We start from the raw sequence: 19,490 nt of genomic DNA on the forward strand, positions 1-19,490 counted from the left end.
TGAAACGCAAAATTAATGGAGAAATATTTTTTTTCGCTTAAAAGAAAAGAAAAATGTGTTATACTTTTTTTGACGCCAATGATGCTTATTTGATTTTGATCATGAGTACTAGCTGAAATTGAAAAATAAGCTACAGACTAAAATGCAAAATTAATTGAGAAATTAAAATTTGGTGAAGGCAATGTTGGTATCATGATTATTGGTGCAGTTTTATCATAGATACCGTTGAAAGGAGTTTTTCATGACCCTACGAATAAGTACAGTAAAAAACCACCTGTTTGTGGTACATTTAAAGGAAAAAAAATCTAAAGGCGACTAAAAAGGAAACATTGTATTTCATAGTTAGAAAGAAATAAAAATAAAAAGATTAGCAAACGATTATTAGCGAAAAAAATATGAATGAAATTTTACACTACGCGCACGAAGTCAAGTTCCTCGCAAGTTTATCACATTTTCATATTAATCGCCACATTTAATCATTTCTTTATTGTCGCCAAATTATTTTTTTTTAAATAAATAATTTCAATTTTTCTCAGCTTCTAAGAAATAAAAACAGTTGAAACTTTAGACTTTTCTATTGAAAAATATGTAGATTAAAATGGCATAAAAAAATTCATTCCTTATAATTCAAAATTTTTTCATCCTCAATTTAATTAAATAATAAAAAATAATTATTAATTATAAAAAAATATTTTTTTCAAGAAATTATCTTTGGGTAAATGAGTTTTATGAGTGAGTGCAATTTTCTTTAAATTGCTTTATTAGTTTTCAAAAAGTGAAATTAACATTAAGAGGTACGAAATTTGGATCGCTCTCCTGACCAAACTATGGGGACCATATTTTCCAGATTGCGGCTACCCCCTATATTTTGAAGGTTAAGAATCTAAATATGTAACGAAGAATGTATGTTTATTCAGAGAAAGTACGTTTTTGTTCCTGATTTCGTAACTTAATTACTAGTTAGCACTAATTAATTAGCATATTTGAGATCACCCCCAGGAATCATTAAGATTGACACTTAGTTCGTGAAAATCCGATCATTAGAACGAAAGTTATTCAGGGTGATTCGTTTTTTTTTGCGGACTGTACATTAGAAATAAATAAAATTATAAAAAATAATTTTAGGTTTTTCTTTATCTAATAACGTAAAGTAACCGAGAAGGATAAATAATAATAATGAATAAATAAATAAAAATGAAATTATTCTAGCTGTATTAATTGTGTTTATGTCTTTCAATTTTGTACATGATTTTGAAATGTTGTTCTGTATTAAATTAATGATTATTTACTTCTTTTTTTAACCCGTACTAAGAGCGGGCATCCAGCTAGCAATGTAATAAGATCAACTTTTTTTCTTCGGTAATAATATTTCGAACTCATTATTTAGATAGCATACATTGTTATATTACTGTTTCAAACTCACGCGAAATTTATTTATGACAAAACCTGAGCAATAAATTCTAAATTTCTGAAATATATAAGAAATGAACTTATGAGGAAGTCGCAAGTAAAAAGTTTCTATTTCTAACTGCAACACGTGTATCCAACTGTTATGTTTACATTTGCTTATACTCTTAATCTTACTGCTTCCTCTTACATAAAAGAAGATGAAAATTTTCTACAGCGCGTGTCTAGAAGGTTACTGATAACGTGTTGTTTCGACAGCGCGTGTTGCTAATAATTTATAGATGTATCAGATACGTAGCTGGAAGTATACACACGGCATCGAACTATTGCTATAAAAAGCATACTTTTGCATAATTCCTTCTGCTTCGACATGAAATGTTTCATATTTACCGTTTTATTGATCACAGTGGTAATCCTTGTAAAAGTACAAGGTCAAGGTGGTAGTCCTGGTTCTCCTGGAGCACCAGGTAATTCAGGTTGCCCTGCTGGCCCAGGAGGGGCCGGTAGTTCAGGAGGCACTGGTGGCCCAGGAGGCACTGGTGGTCCAGGAGGCACTGGGGGCCAGGGAGGAACTGGTTTTCCTAATTGCCCTGGTGCACCAGGAGGGGCCGGTGGGCCAGGAGGTGCAGGTGGTCCAAGAGGAGGTGGTGGTACAGGAGGCGGTGGTGGAGGAGGAGGCCCTGGTTCTCCACCTGGTAGTCCTGGTTCTCCTGGACCACCAGGTAGTCCAGGAGGTGCCGGAGGTCCAATAGGAGCTGCTGCTCCAGGAGGCACTGGTGGAATGATCATGCTACCCTTGTATCCAGAGTGTGCCACTTATGGTAAATTAATGCACGATATGTTTGAAGGTAAGTTATTGTAAATACATGTTAAACTGATTTTTGTACTGTTTAAGATTGGAACACTTTTAAAGTTTCAGTAAATAAAATAAGAAATAGCTTATTATGTAGCAGCTACTGATTTTTATGTAATATGGTTGGTAGAATGCAAAATATAGATCTCATCATTGTGTAGAAGCCACTGTTAATCATGTATTGTAAAAATGATTAATTGTTTTCAGAATGTAAAACATAGAATTCTACCTATGTAACGGTTGCATTTAATGTAAAGAATTCTGTAATGTAAAATTAGTTAATTGTTGGCGGAATACAAAACGTAAAATACATCACGATAGTAAAATGGTTTAGTTGTTTGATCCACCTTAATTTTTATTTTAGCTATTTGGTTCTGACTAATTTTTTAAATATAATTTAATCTTATGTATTAAAATAAAACAATAATAGATTCGATTCTGAAATAATATCAGATATTTTTTGAGCATTATTGTATGTTTCCAACTAAATTTTGGCAACTATTCTGGAAATAGTAATATCAAGGACAGTGGTTCGAGATCACGGAGTAGATTATTTTTACCCATTCCTGACTCATTCAAATTTAATGTTACGTACAATGCGCAAAATAAAAACTGGACCACCCTGAATAGCTTTTGATCGAGTGAAGGTATTTTCACGTTCTAGGACTCAATGGTTAGAGGGATGACCTAATTAGTGCAGACGATGTTTTGAGTTACGACATCAGCCACGAAATCGTACTTTCTCTAAATAAACATAGTTACTTTTTCTCTCGATGAATGGGTACTTGCGACCCCCAAAATATAGGGATATATGGTTAGTTTGGTCAGGAGAGTGGTCGAAAGTTTGGACCCTTTACTGATAATTTTTCTTTCTTGATTTCGCCATATCTCGAGAACTCTTTAAGAAAATTAAAAAATTTTGCACACAAATATAAAATTAATTTAACTACTGATAAATCCAATTTTGTTTTATTAAATATATAATAAAATAATATATAATATTAAATATATAATAAAAAATTGGATTGTAAATTATGCAATTTTTGACATTATTTTAAAGAATGTATTTTTACACAGCAAATTAGAAAGTTTGAGCCCAATTAGTCAGATAGTTCCTGAAAAATCAAATTCTAAAAATACGACTTTTTCAAAATAAGATTTCTGATAAACTATTTGACCGATTTTCAAATTTATGCTTTTTTACCCGCCTAAATAATACTTAAAAAAGTTTGGCTACGTATTCGACAACTTTTTATGCTCGGTATCTTTATACTCTTTGTAGTGACTTATAGAACATCAACACTATTTTAGATAATCTATGTTGGAGTCACAAGAAATAAAAAAAAAAAATAAAAGGACAATCAATGATTTATATTCTTTTTTCGAAAAAAATAGCATTCTTAGTAAATAATCAGCTGTTTTGCATTAAATAATTTTAAACAGTAGAATGTTTTTAATTTCTTAACAAGGTTTAATTCTTAGGTAGCAGACAATAATTCATTTTTAAAAAAACTTGACAATAATTTAAAAAGGAACTTTACTTTAAGGAAAACCTAAATTAAAGTACTAAAAAAAATTATTAGTATATTGATGAGGAAATAATAAACGAAGTAGGGTAAAGAATAAGATTTTTAAAAATGTAAAAATTTAGTTAAATAGTTGGTAAAATAGTTCTGCGAAACATTTCCGGACAGGTGATTAAAAAATTACTTTTAAGACGATATATAAGATGTTTAGAAATTTGCGATGATATGAGATATGCTTGAATATGTCTATTACGTATATCTATTAATGTTTATAAAAAATATGTTCACGAAATTGATAAATATTTTATTCCAAATCTATTCATACGTATGTATGTTATTGAAATTGCATCAGTTATTGAGAAAAAAAAACTTAAAATTTTAAAATAATCACATTAAATAAGCACAATCTCGTGTATAATCATATTCCATCAGAAGCATGCTTTTATAAAATTCGACATTCGTTGAATAAAATGTTTTTTATTCAATAAAATGCTTTATTCAAATTTCTTTACTAAATTGCGAATAGATTTTTAGACGACTAAAACAGAAACATCGTATTTTATGGTTTTAAAAAAATAAAATTAAAAAGATTAGCAAACGATTAATAGCGAAAAAAATATGAATGAAATTTTACGCTACGTGCGCTTAGTCAAGTTCCTCGTAATTTTATCACATTTTAATATTAATCGCCCCATTTAATTATTTCCTCATTGTCGCCAAATTTTATTTTTTTAAATAATCAATTTTAATTTTCCTCATCTTCTAATAAATAAAAACAGTTGAAACTTAAGATTTTTCAATTATAGTAATATGTAGATTAATATGGCATAAAAAATCCATATTTTGAAGATAAGGAATCCAAATATCTAAAAAATATGTATATATTTATTCAGAGAAGGTACGTTTTTGTGTCTGATTTCGAAACTTAATTAATAGTTATCGCTAATTGATTAGGTCACCCCCAGGAACCATTAACATTGTGATAAGAACCATTCGTGAAAATCCTATCATTAGAACGAAAGTTATTTAGGGGGATATTTTTTTTTTTGCGGACTGTGCATTGGAAAGAAATAAAATTATAAAAAAATTATTTTAGGTCTTTCTTTATCTAATAACGTAAAGCAACCGAAAAGGACAAATAATAATAATAAATAAATAAATAAAAATGAAATTATTCTAGCTGTATTAATTGTGTTTAAATATGTCTTTCAGTTTTGTACATAATTTTGTAATGCTGTCCTGTATTAAATTAATGATTATTTACTTTTTTTTTTAATCCGTAATAATAACGGGCATCCAGCTAGTAATGTAATAAGATCAATTTTTAAAATCGGCAATAATATTTCGAACTCATTATTTAGATAGCATATATTATTATATTTCTGTTTCAAACTCACGCGGAATTTATTCATGAGAAAACATGATCAATAAATTCTAAATTTCTGAAATAATATAAGAAATGAACATATGAGGAAGTCGTAAGTAAAAAGTTTTTATTTGTCACTTCAACACGTGTATCCAACTGTTATGTTTACATTTGCTTAGACTCTTAATCTTACTGCTTCCTCTTACGTAAAAGAAGAAGAAAATTGTCGACAGCGCGTGTCAAGAATGTTACTGATAACGTGTTGTTTTGACGGCGCGTGTTGTTAATAATTTATAGATGAATAAGATACGTCGCAGGAAGTATACACACGGCATCGAACTATTACTATAAAAAGCATACTTTTGCATGTTTCCTTCCGTCTCGACATGAAGTGTTTCATATTTACCGTTTTATTGATCACAGTGGTAATCCTTGTAACAGTACAAGGTCAAGGTGGTAGTCCTGGTTCTCCTGGAGCACCGGGTACTCCAGGTTGTCCTGGTGGTCCAGGAGGCGACGGTAGTCCAGGAGGTGCTGGTGGTCCAGGAGGCACTGGTGGTCCAGGAGGCACTGGGGGCCAGGGAGGCATTGGTTTTCGTTGTCGTAGTTCAGATTGCCCTGGTGGACCAGGAGGGGCAGGTGGTCCAGGAGGCCCTGGTGGTCAAGGAGCACCTGGTGGTGCAGGAGGCCGTGGTGGCCAGGGAGGCTATGGTAATCCTAATGGTTTTCCTGGATCTCCTGGACCACAAGGTAGTCCAGGTAGCCCTGTTGGTCCAGGAGGCGCCGAAGTTCCAGTAGGAGCTGCTGCTCCAGGAGGCGCTGGTGGATTGATCATGCTACCCTTGTATCCAGAGTGTGCCACTTATAGTAAATTAATGCACGATATGTTTGAAGGTAAGTTATTTTAAATGCGTGTTAATATTATTTTTGCACTGTTTATGATTGGAACACTTTTAAAGTTTCTGTAAATAAAATAAGAAATAGCTTATTACGTAGCAGCAACTGTTCTTTATGTAATATGGTTGGTAGAATGCAAAATATAGATGTCATCATTGTGTAGAAGCCACTCTTAATCATGTAATGTAAAATGTAATGGATGCATTTAATGTGAGGATTTATGTAAAGCAAAATTAGTTAACTGTTGGCGGAATACAAAACGTAACATACATCTCAATGTAATATGGTTTAGTTGTTTGATCTATCTTAATTTTTATTTCAGCTATTTGGTTCTGATTAATTTTTCAAATATAATTTAATTTTATTTATTAAAATAAAACAGTAATAGATTCGATTCTTAAATAATATCAGATACTTTTTGATCATTATTGTATACTTCCACTTTAAGTTTGGCAACTATTCTGGAAATAGTAATTTCAAGGACAGTGTTTCGAGTCCTCGGAGGAGCTTATTTCTACACATTCCTGGCTCATCCAAGTTTAATGTTATGTACATTGCGCAAAATAAAAACTGGACCATCCTGAATAGCTTTGATCTGATGAAAGTATTTTCACGTTCTGGAACTCAATGGTTAGAGGGGTGACCTAATTAGTGCAGATGATGTTTAGAGTTACGAAATCAGGCCGTACTTTCTCTAAATAAACATAGTTTTTTCTCTCTCGATGAATGTGGATTTCCGACCTCCAAAATATAGGGGCTAGGCGCAACCTGGGATATATGGTCAGTTTGGTCAGGAGAGTGGTAGAAAATTTCGACCCCTTTCTGCTAACCTTCCTTTCTTGATTTCGCCATATCTCGAGAAGTTTTTAAGAAAATTGAAAAAATTTTGCATTCAAATATAAAATTAATTTTACCACTGATACATCCACGCAAATTTTTTTTTATTGTTTTATTAAATAGCAGTGAAAAAAATTGGATTATAAATTATGCAACTTTTGACATTATTTTAAAGAATGTATTTTTACATAACAAATTATAAATTTTAAGCACAATTAGTGAAATAGTTCCTGAGAAGTCAAATTTTAAAAATACGACTTTTTCAAAATAAGATTTCTGATAAACTATTTGACCGATTTCGCTCAAATTTTGTTTTGTCCCATAAAATTGCATTTTTTTATAATGATGTAATAAACTATATATCTTACTGTTCAATATGTTATATTTAAATAAACGAATTTTATCTCCTTCTTATATTTATTTTGATATATTTATATTCATGTCAGTAAGTCTTGAATGAAATATTACATTTAAAATGCAATAGCATGAATGCATGCTATAATCGTATGCTATTAAAGTTTATTTTATTTTTCAGAAATGCGGATTGATAACAGAATTGGTCCAGAACAATGTCAATCAGGAAATCATACAGTGAGTAATAGTTATTCAATAAACATAATTATATTAATGAACGTAATAAATAAATCTAAACACTGAATTCGTTATAAAATCTGAAACACTAACAAGCTTTCAAATGATTTAAGTTTTCATTTTTACATTTTCTATAAAAACTCAACTTTTAACCATTTTAGTTCAAGTGTTATCATTTGGTATAATTTGTGAATGCAAAAATATTTGAATAATTGAAAAAGCATAAAAATGTTTGGATATTTCTCGTAAATTTATATCCTACAATTTTAGTTGAGGAATAATAGTACACTGAGAAAGAAAAGCGTGATTGAAACTACCATAACACGGTAAAATTTGCCGTGTTTTTTGCTCTATGGGAATACCAAAAAGATCGGTAGTTTTCACCGTAGCGTTTCGATAATAATTTTGGTAGAATTTCCAATAAAATATGATTTCTAAATATGTGATACATAATTCGGTAAATGAGGTAAAATGTGGTCATTTTATCATGATACCTTAGAGCGTGGCAAAATAAATCTAAAAACATTAGGTTAAATTTACTTTTTAGTTTTATATTTCGTACTAACTGTGTAGTAATAAGAACTATAATTTTAAAAACCAGAATTTCCTGTAAATCGTGATCAAACGAGCAGAAAAATTGCCAAATGAATGGTTTAAATATCGTATATTTCAGTTTTATTAACTAGAATTATGGTTTTTATTCATTAGAAATGTCCTTACCACAGATTAAGGTAATTTTTTCAGACATTTCCCCCCTTTTTTTGTAGTATTAATAAGGTAACCAAATTGCTTGTGTTACTGATACAATGTAGAAATCAGTTGTTCTACAGATAATCGTGCTAATGTGCAGATTAACTAGGGTGATTTCTTAAAATCCCAAAAAATCGTTTCCTTTTCTGAAATTACCTAATTTAATTTTTTCATTGTAAAAGATTGAGGCAATTCTTTGTATGTATTACTTTAAACTTAGCAAAAAAATAAAAGAATAAAAAAATAAATAAAACATTTTTTAAAAAATAATATTATTTCTATGGATCTGCACAAAAATGGTTATAAATAAAATATTATGTTTAACTTATAAAACTTGAGTTTATATAGTTCCGGCTAATTTTCCAGGTAATAAGTTCATTTTGTATAAAGTTTATTTTCTTTTTAATTTACTATGTTTTTAATTACTTTTATAGTTATATAAGAATTTCTAATAAATTTACCATTGATTTCTTATAAAATATAAAGACAGATGAAAAGTCGGTGGTTTTCGAATACTGACACAAAATAAACCACCTACTTTTCATCTGTTTTCGTAAAAAATTTTTGTAAGAACTTCCTGCAACACATTTAAACTTAACTTTTAGAAGTCATATGCAATATTTTCTTTGTTACTTCTTTGTTCAGACCCATAGAAAAGTTGTTGCTCTTTAAAATTTTTAAAATTATTTCATTTAATGACAAATACCCATAATATATAAATATAACGTTATAATATGATTATTTAATAACGGATACAAAATAAACACGTGGTTTCAGAGCCACGTGTTTACTTTATTTATACCAAATTAGCATTAGAAATGCTAATTTGTTTACTTAGATCAACATACCATTCCAGTTGAATGAGAGTAATAGAGAAGGGGGGGGGAGGAGATAGTGTGGACATTTTGAATAACTTTTTATTTATTTATTTGTCAAATTTCTTCTGTGAGATATCGTAGATTTGCATCACTGGTGTACACTTTCATGTGCATTTGCATAATCATACTGTGAATAATTTAGTAGAAATTTGTAAATGAAGGTTTTTAAGTTTTTTATATACTATATTAGTAACATATTTTAATTTCAGAATTTTAACAAGATATAATAATATACAAATTAAACCGGTTTTTTTCTCATTAGTTTTAATTTTAAATATTGCTGTTTCATTAATCTGGATTAGGCATAAACAAACAGATGTCTTTGCGGGGCTAGTGTATACATATGGGGGCAGGGTTTTTGTGGACGTGCTTTTGAAAGAAATATGAATTTGTAACAAATGTAACAAATTTGTTGTTATTTATTTTACAAATTTGAATGATTTTGTAGAATGTTATACATTTAAAATTAGTGGTTTCAATCTGAAGCATAAAATTTAACGCAAAACCCTTGTATTAATCCACTTTTGAAAGATTTTGAGAACATTTAACAGAGTTGTTTTATGAAATTAGAGAAAAGAACATGGAACATAAAGTTGGATTAATAACGAAAGCAAAGTGTTTTTTAAATATTTATTTTTTGTAATACATTATTCAAAATCTGAATTACCACGAATGGTCCTGTCAACGCTTTTGCGATTTGTTTGCAGGCTCCGTGTGTTGTCCATACAAAACATTTCATCATTAATTTAAATCTAAGGTTATTGAAATTGATTTAACTTAAAATTGGCATTCTGCTTTTTCAGATAAATCAAATTAAATAATAGTTTTCAAATGCATTGGCTTGCTTTAAAACTTTCTTTCTCAGTAAAATGAATATAACAAATTAGTACCTAAAGTTTAATATGTCAGTATTTATTCTCCACTAAAACTTAGATTTTAATTAATTACATTAATTGAGTTGTATTAAACGAGAAAATAATAAGTTATCAAGTTCGCCCACACTAGCCCCATAGCTTGCCTCATGTAGTAGGGCTAGTGTCTACAAAAACAACCTTTTATTAAAACAAAAAATATTATGGAAAAATAAACAGTTTTGTAACTCTAAATAAAAACGGAAATTTAGTATATATCTATATTGCCTAAAGCAGTCAAAATGACTGTATTGTGAAAGAATAAAGAAATTTGTTTAAAATTAATTTTTAATATTTTTTATATTATTTACAATTATATTAAACATTATTAGTAAATATTAACAATAAAAGGAATATATGTTGTACAAAAAGTCTCAAAATTCTAAAAAATTGCGTCATTATATACACGATTGCTTTTCTAATTGAAATTAAAAAGCTGTCAAAATGACTTCCTTAGGCAATCTAGTGTTAAATATGGTATTTTGATAAATTAGTGAAAAATGTCCACATAGTTTCCTCACCCCTGTCTGACTTATTTTGATGTGCAGAAAATCTTATTATTCGAAAAGCAGCTTCGCTAAAATGTCTGTCATTATAAGAGATTTTACATTTTGCAATTTTTTTAAAAGAAATGATAGTAGGTAATGTCATGAAATTAAAAATAATTGATTAAAATAAATTATTTATCACATCTTAGACAGCTCATGCCAGATCTACTACATAAAATTCTAAAAATAAAAATTCGATTTCTTTTAAAATGATGTATATCTGAAATGCAATTTTTTTTTTAATTATCATACTTAATCTTTTTACGTGCTCTTGGTCTTTTGTTAAAATTCATTATTTATGACTTTTTTGTTGTATTAACCCTCAAAGCCCCATAAACAGATTTTCAAATAAAGAACAATAGTTTTACTTTGTTTATACATAATTTTTAAAGCTGTGTACCATTTACAAAGAAAAAAACCTTCCAATTTTTTTTGATTAAATGATCTCGTGAAGAATCCAAATCTGATTAAGAAAGTAATTTTTATGACTAATTTCGTATCGTCTTAACCAAAGCACTTGAGCAATTAAGATTGATTCTCAAGTACATGTAAATCCATACTGAGAATAAAAGTATCAAACATACCAGAATATGATAAAATTTACCATGTTTCTGGCTCTATCTATGGGAAATCCTAAAAGCATGTTAATTTTTCGGAAATTATTTGGTCATGCCTTCAGGTAAGATTAACAATAGAATGCATTTTTGAAGTTATACTTCTTATGCGACTTCCAACGAGGTTGCGTTAAACGTTTAACGCTACATTTTTATTGGCCGGGAAATCACGTGGTAGAATCCAGTTTTCCCTCATTCATATTGTTTTGGTTCTCACTAGCATAAAAATAATGAAAGTCATAAAACTTTTGTTTTTCGATAAATATTTTTTTAGTTTGTTTTGATACACATATAATTTAATAGGGAGCAGGAAAAAGAGTCGTTGAACAAAACTAGTGATCCTTCTACGACTGCTGATTCTTCTACAATTAACGTCGCAGAATACGAAGTTTAACTTCTTCCGCGCGGAGGGATTCCACGCACTTTTTTTTTTTGAAGTTATACTTCTTATGCGACTTCCAACAAGAAAGCGTTAAACGTTTAACGCTACATTTTTAGTGGCCGGGAAATCACGCGGTAGGATCCAGTTTTCCCTCATTCATTTCCATATTGTTTTGGTTCTCACTAGCATAAAAATAATAAAAGTCATAAAACTTTTTTTTACTATAAATATTTTTTTAGTTTGTTTTGATGCACATATAATTTAATAGGGAGCAGGAAAAAGAGTCGTTGAATAGAACTAGTGATCCTTCAACGACTGCTGATTCTTCGACAATTAAGGTCGCAGGTTACGAAGCTTAACTTCCTCCGCGCGGAGGGACTCCGCGCACTTCTTTTTAATTATTTTCTTTCCAATCAAGTTTTTTTTTACTTAAATTGTATGAAACACTTTCAGTTGCCAATGAAAAAATCGAAAGTAAATTATGAATCAAAAACAAAACAAGAAAATCTGCGGTAGACTTGAGAAATTATTGCGACCAAAATGGGTAAATCAGAGCAAGTGAGAAACTCATGCCGTTAATTAAGGAGTCGACATCCACATTAACGATACAAGATTCCAGAGCAGATTCGAGATATGTATTAATTTAACGTAGGTATAAAATATATGTATTATATACGTATTAATGTATTAATATAAGTTATGTATTATATGTTATGTATTATACTTTATGTATTATGTACATTATGTATGTTATGTATTAATATACGTGTTTTTTTTTACCAACTCTGTTTTGTATTTTATATTAATGTCTGGTGGCTATTGAATATGGGTTCTTTGCGAGCAAATTGAAACGTATGCACTGTAATAAATTTCATATCGAATTGCGGTTAATTACCAGCACCCTGTGTGCATCAATCGTAAAATTCATTTTACCGTTTAATCCATTTTTACAGCAAAATTTTATACCATATATTTTACATTAATAATTATTCAACTATAGTGACTCAGTGATTTTGAATTAAATATTGCGGTAAAAATTACGGTATATAATATTTTTTGTTCCGTAAAAGTTTACGATATAAAGTACCGGCACTCTGGATGACGTACCTCGTACTGTAATTTGATCCCGAGTTTTCATCGTGTAGACTTTTTTCAGCTTAAAATGTTTGAAGTGACTTTTTTTTTCTAATAGTAGAATAAAGGTACTTTTTGCCGTGTTCCTTAAATTTTAAATTTTTTTATTTCTTTTTTATTTTTTTATTTATTTATTTATTTTTTAGATATGCATGTCTGAAGATGTGAAAAAGGTTCGCTGTGCAGTAACTCAGCCAATGCCACAAGACTGTGTGGATAAGATTATGGAATTTGTACTAGGAAATTCATGTTCCGGAACCGAAGTTTGATGAGATCGAAATTAAAATTAAAAATATAACTGTTGCCACCTTTCATGATGAAACATGAAGCGTCAGTGAAATAAATATATTCAACTATAAAGTTCTCAATTTTTTTTATACAAAATTTGTTTCACTAACACACTTTAATTGTTTAAAACCCCCCATAAAAATCATTAATTTAATGTTTAAATGATAAGTAGTTGAATTTCTTTCTGAAAAGTTAGAATTCCGATTTTAAAATTTGTTTTAATTATGACGCTTATTTCTAAAAAAATTTTTTTCCAATTAATAGTTAATTACATTTTTATTCACTTATAATGCTGATCTGAAAATAATTTTGTCTTAAAATAAAATGGCTATTTCATTAATTTCGGATACAAAACTACAAATATTTTGTTAAAAGAAATATATTAAACCTTGCTTTTAGAGTTACTCTTCGAATGCTGCAATAATTTATTTTATATCTAAGGATTCAAATAGGCTACAACTATTACAACTTAACATATTATTTATGACGAAAGAATAAATTAAATATAATGCTAAACAAAACATATTTCATTTAATTGTACACTAATAATTTTATCAGCTGTCAAAGGAATGCAAAATGAATATTGTATAAATGTCAGAAAATTGAGCTACCTTGTCTAAACCAAACCCAGTGCTGACATGAAATGGTGAATGGATCATTGGTCAGAGTTCACTAGCTGTCGAGCTAACCGTGTGAGGTTTTTGCAATTTTCCTCTACAAGTAAAGCAAATACAGGTTAGTTCCATTACAAAGTTCTCCACGAAGGTCAGTTTTTTGCAGTGCTTGATCTGGGAGTTACTTTGTCGTCGTACGCGGTTAGGGGCGCTTCTCTATTATGACCTGTCCAGGAGCACACGAAGGAACAGATCAAAATAGGGTAGCGCTCTTAGCACCGTATGACGGCAACTCTGGGCATGGATTCTAATGAAATTTTAATTTTAACTTTACTATGGAATCATATCTTTACATACGATCTGTGCATGTAGCCAAAATACGACATAATTCATTAGTTTGGATTTTTCATCGGTAATACAAAATGTGTTAGTGATTGTCTCTCTTATAACTCTTTGTTGCAGTGTTCAGAAATTACGACAGAGGTGAAAAGGATTAGCTATAGTTTATGATCCAAACAATTGCTCAAAAATTTCAATTGATCATTTGGTACAGACGTTTAAAAAATGATATTTCCCCATATTAATTAGCCTTTATAAATAAAATTGCTGACGATTTTGCTTATTAAATATTTTAAAGATAACATCGGGATTGTTTGCTAGCTTATAGCTTTCATAAATAGTTTTTATTATTTAAAAAAAATAGTTTACTGCACTTTCTTTAATGTTTAGTTGTTTTTTATTCTTTATGTCTCAATTATTAACAAGAACATGCTAGTATAAGTGGACTACCTCACCAAATGAGTATTCCTGAAATAATCTGAAACAACGTGTTTATTTTTTTTTTCTACTGTGTGAAACGTATTAATGTTAATCAAAATTATTTTGAATTAATGGTAATTTAAATAAAATAAATTAGGTACTGAAACGCAAAATTAATGGAGAAATAATTTTTTTCGTTTAGAAGAAAAGAAAAAATTTGTAATACTTTTTTCGACGCCAATGATGCTTATTTAATTTTGATAATGAGTACTAGCTGAAATAAAAAAATAAGCTATTGACTAAAATGCAAAATGAGAAATTCAATTTATTCCTCTAAGAGAAAGGTAGAAAATCGTAATGTTATTACTGACAATGATGCTTAATTAAATTAGGTGAAGGCAATATTGGTATCATGATTATTGGTGCAGTCCTATTATAGATACCGTTGAAAGGAGTTTTTCATTACCCTACGAATAAGTACAGGAAAAAACCACCTGTTTGTGGTACATTTTGGTGATTGTGAGTCTTCTTCGTTCAATAGCATTTTTATTTGAACCGACCGGACTGTAAGGGTCAGGGAACTGGCCTTGCATCAGAAAGGTTCTGGGTTCGAATCCCAGGCATGTCATGGATGTTCCTTCATTCTCTATCCTATCAGTCCTTCCTGTGGGTGCAACGTTGGCCCACCTATTATGATGCCACTGAAAGAGCTAACAAATCTGCCAGTAAATGTCTGTAGTGAAAAAATGTTAACACAGGTGTACAGTCCGCAAAAAAAAAGATATCACCCTGAATAACTTTCGTTCTAATGATCGAATTTTCAGGAACTAAGTGTCAATCTTAATGGTTCCGGGAGGTGACTTCAAATATGCTAATTAATTAGTGCTAACTATTAATTAAGATACGAAACCAAACACAAAAAGTACTTTCTCTGAATAAACATATATTTTTTGTACATATTTGGAATCCAGACACTTGAATCAGGGGGGTAGACAAAGTTTTAAAAGAATTGGGTCGCAATAAAGGTTTATATATCTGGCGATAGTCTAGAAAACCACCAAAAAAAGTCGCCAGCGCAAATGAATATTATAAGATAACCCATTGATTAATTCAAAAGAAAAATGCTTAATTTTACTAGGTTGCTAGGCAACCAAGCTCTGACTGTAAAAAAAAATTAAAATAATGTTCTGTGATTGTTCGGAGAGGTTTAATTAATAGTTGATATAAAATATCTCGAAGTTTCAAGCAATAGACAATTTTTAAACTGACTTCTGTCCAAAAAGCAAATTTTTTTTACTTTAATCTCCTTTGAAAAGAAAATTTGAGTCAATTTATATATTATATATGATTTTCTCAGTTTTTAGATTTCAAATGCATGAACTTTTTATCTGATATTAATTAGATTATGTTGTTTTTGCTATATTTATTCGAAGATTTCATACAAAAATCAAATTAACTTAACTTATTACTTTACTTTTTACTTTTATTATTTTAACTATTTTATTATTTTAACTATTTTATTATTTTAACTATTTTATTATTTTAACTATTTTATTATTTTAACTTTTTTCCTCGTTTTAATTTTCAAGGAAATGTGTTTCGATCAGAATTCATTCTGGAAATAGCGAAATTATTGAGTAGGTCTCTTGGAGCAATATCATTCTTATCCTCTTTTGACAAAATATAGGAAAAATTGGTTTTCACAGTTTCTGTAAAAAGTATTTTAGCCTTCTTGCCACTTTTTTTTAAAATTTTTCTTCGTATTTTTAATCATAATAAGTTCGGAAATTGCGTATTTTTTATTGCTTTTTTCTCTTTAAATCAGAGGATTCTAAAAGTGGCACCGCTTCGGAATCTTCTTACAAATATAAATTTTTAGCATCTCCTATTTAACAAAATAAAGCATTTTTCCTGATAACAAATTATACTACAATAATATCTTGGAAATCGTGCTAAAGTAAAAAATTAAACAAAATAGTTCAGTATATTATCCGGAAAAAAATCTACATGGAGTCACAAAGAAAGAGTAAATGATATAAAGGAATAATTAGTGAATCACACGTGGTCAGATAATTAAAAATTTAATTTCACAACTAAGATGTTAGGTCGACATTTAAGATACTGAGATATTTTAAGACGCTTAAAAATTTTGACTACGAATTCGGCAGTTTTTTATGCTCGGTATCTTTATACTCTTTGTAGTGACTAACATCAACACCATTTTATACAATCTATGTTGAAGTCACAGGAAACAAAAAAAAGACAATCAATGATTTATAAAAAAATTGTACACTTATTAGTAAATAATCAGCTGTTTTGCATCAAACAATTTTAAACAGCGGAATGTTTTTAATTTCTTAACAACGTTTTATTCTTAGGTAGCAGACAATAATTCTTTAAAAAAAAACTTGACTATAATTTATAAAGGAACTTTACTTTAAGGAAAACCTAAATTAAAGTGTTAAAAAATTGATTAGTATATTGATGAGGAAGTAATAAACGTAGTAGGGTAAAGAATAAGATTTTTGAAAATGTTAAAATTTAGTTAAATAGTTAGTAAAATAGTTCTGCGAATCACTCGGACAGGTGATTAAAAAATTACTTTTAGGACGATATATAAGATGTGGAGAATTTTGCGATGATGTGAGATACGCTTAAAAATGTTTACTACATATTTTTATTAATATTTAAAGAAATATATATTCAAGAAATTGATAAATATTTTATTCCAAATCTATTCTTACGTATGTATATTATTGGAATTGCATCAGTTATTGAGGGAAAAATACTAAAAAATAAAAAATTATCACATTAAATAAGTATAATCTGGTGAATAATCATATTCTGTCAGAAGGATGCTTTTATAAAACTTGACATTCGTTGAACAAAATATTTTTTATTCAATAAAATGTTTTATTCAAATTTCTTTACTAAATTGCGAATAGATTTTCAGACGACTGAAAAAGAAACATCGTATTTTATAGTTTTAAAAAAATAAAATTAAAAAGATTAGCAAACGATTATTAGCGAAAAAAATATGAATGAAATTTTACGTTACGCGCGCTAAGTCAAGTTCCTCGTAAGTTTATCACATATTAATATTAATCGCCTCATTTAATTATTTCTTCATTGTCGCCAAACTATTTTTTTAAATAATTAATTTTTTTCATCTTTTAATAAATAAAAACTGTTGAAATTGTAGATTTTTCAAATGAAAAATATGTAGATTAATATGGAGTGAAAAATCCCTACCTTATAATTCAAAATTTTTTCATCCTTACTTTAATTAAATAATTAAAAATAATAAATAATTATTAATTTTCATGAAATTACCTTTGGGCAAATGAGTTTTATGAGTGGGTGCAATTTTGTTTTTGAATTGCTTCATTAGTTTTTAAAATATGACTGAAAACGCAAAATGCGAAATTAACATTAAGGGGTCCAAATTTTGAAACGCTCTTTTGACCAAAGTATGGGTACCACATTTTCCAGATTGCGACAACCCCCTATATTTTGAAGATAAGGAATCCAGATACGTAAAAAAAAATATATGTTTATTCAGAGAAAGTACGTTTTTGTGTCTGATTTCGTAACTAAATTAATAGTTATCGCTAATTAATTAGATCACTCCCAGGAACCATTAAGATTGTGATAAGAACCATTCGAGAAAATCCGATCATTAGAACGAAGCTATTTAGGGGGATATCTTTTTTTTGCGGACTGTATAGTCCGCAAAAAAAAAAAAAGATATCACCTTGAATAACTTTCGTTCTAATGATCGGATTTTCACGAACTAAGTGTCAATCTTAATGGTTCCTGGGGGTGACCTCAAATATGCTAATTAATTAGTGCTAACTATTAATTAAGTTGCGAAATCAGACACAAAAACGTACTTTCTCTGAATAAACATATATTTTTTTTACATATTTTGAATCTAGACACTTGAATTAGGGGGTCAGACAAAATTTTAAAACAATTGGGTCGTAAATTGGGTTGCAATAAAGGTTTATATATTTGGCGATAGCCCAGAAAACCGCCAAAAAAGTCGCCTGCGCAAATAAATATTTTAAGATAACCCATTGACTTATTCAAAAGAGAAACCCTTAATTTTACTAGGTTGCTAGGCAACCAATTTCTGACTGTAAAAAAATTGAAATAATGTTTTGTGATTGCTCTGAGAGGTTTAATTAATAGTTAATAGAAAACATCCCGAAGTTTCTAGGCAATAGACAATTTTTAAGTTCATTTATGTCCAAAGAGCAAAAAAAAAATTATTTTAATCTCCTTTGAAAAGAAAATTTGAATCGATTTATAAGTTTTTAGAATTTAAATACATGAAATTTTTATCTGATATTATTTAGATTATGCTATTTTTGCTATGCTTATTCGAGGATTTCATACTAAAATCAAATTAACATAACTTATAATAGCTATATACAAAATTTTAGGAATAAGGATTTTTACAGCTTTAATCGAGTCTTCTAGGCATGAAAGTTTGAAGAAAAAAAAAGTGCTTGAAAAATAAAATGTAGATTGTATAGTAATTCTAATGCACATTCACAAAGTTTTCTATAATTTACGATATTTCTTTTTTCTATAACTCAATGAATTGCTCAATGTTTAGTGGCATTTTAAAAACGTTGAAATATGTTATGTTTAAATATAAGATATTGAAATAATATGTTGCATATTGTATGATTCATTGTTTAATAAATTGCTTCATTTTGCTAGATATTTACGTTACATGGTTTTCTTTGGATAAAGAAGATGATTAGCAAATAGCATCCACATGTTTCGATACATTCTGAAACTTACGTTCGCAAATTCACCATAAAATGTCGCACAGCATATTCTTCAATTACGATAAGCTACATTTACCACCAAATACTGCTACTATGATTATTTTTGTTTTCTTATATATATATATATATATATATATATATATATATATATATATATATATATATATATATATATATATATATATATATATATATATATATCTGACATGATACTCTCTTTTTAAACAGAGCTCGTAAGGCCCTTAGGATACTGAAATGGGGGCACGAAAACTTAAAAGATTTTTTTTTCCTAATGCCCGCCTGTGTTAACATCCGTCAATTCAGGCATCTACA

At 29.0% G+C, this 19,490-nt stretch overlaps 1 protein-coding gene across 6 annotated transcripts in view; it reads left to right on the forward strand.

The window, feature by feature from the left end:
• Positions 1–19,490, forward strand: part of LOC122268318 (uncharacterized) — a 138,204-nt gene that overhangs the window by 15,081 nt on the left and 103,633 nt on the right. The window contains exons 1-3 of one of the 6 annotated variants that reach the window (XM_087151769.1): positions 1,630–2,255; positions 7,422–7,477; positions 12,841–13,054. In XM_087151769.1, coding sequence (XP_087007895.1) covers positions 1,778–2,255; positions 7,422–7,477; positions 12,841–12,963 — 657 coding nt within the window. In that variant the 5' untranslated portion in view covers positions 1,630–1,777 and the 3' untranslated portion in view covers positions 12,964–13,054. Of the gene's footprint in view, positions 1–1,361; positions 2,256–5,299; positions 6,047–7,421; positions 7,478–12,840; positions 13,055–19,490 lie in introns of those variants that run through there. The other 5 variants (XM_087151761.1, XM_087151764.1, XM_087151767.1 and 2 more) reach the window with 5 other exon arrangements.

Source organism: Parasteatoda tepidariorum, chromosome 9 (genome assembly GCF_982258835.1).
Source record: "Parasteatoda tepidariorum strain Cologne lab strain chromosome 9, Ptep-v5.0, whole genome shotgun sequence".
NCBI lineage: Eukaryota > Metazoa > Arthropoda > Arachnida > Araneae > Theridiidae > Parasteatoda > Parasteatoda tepidariorum.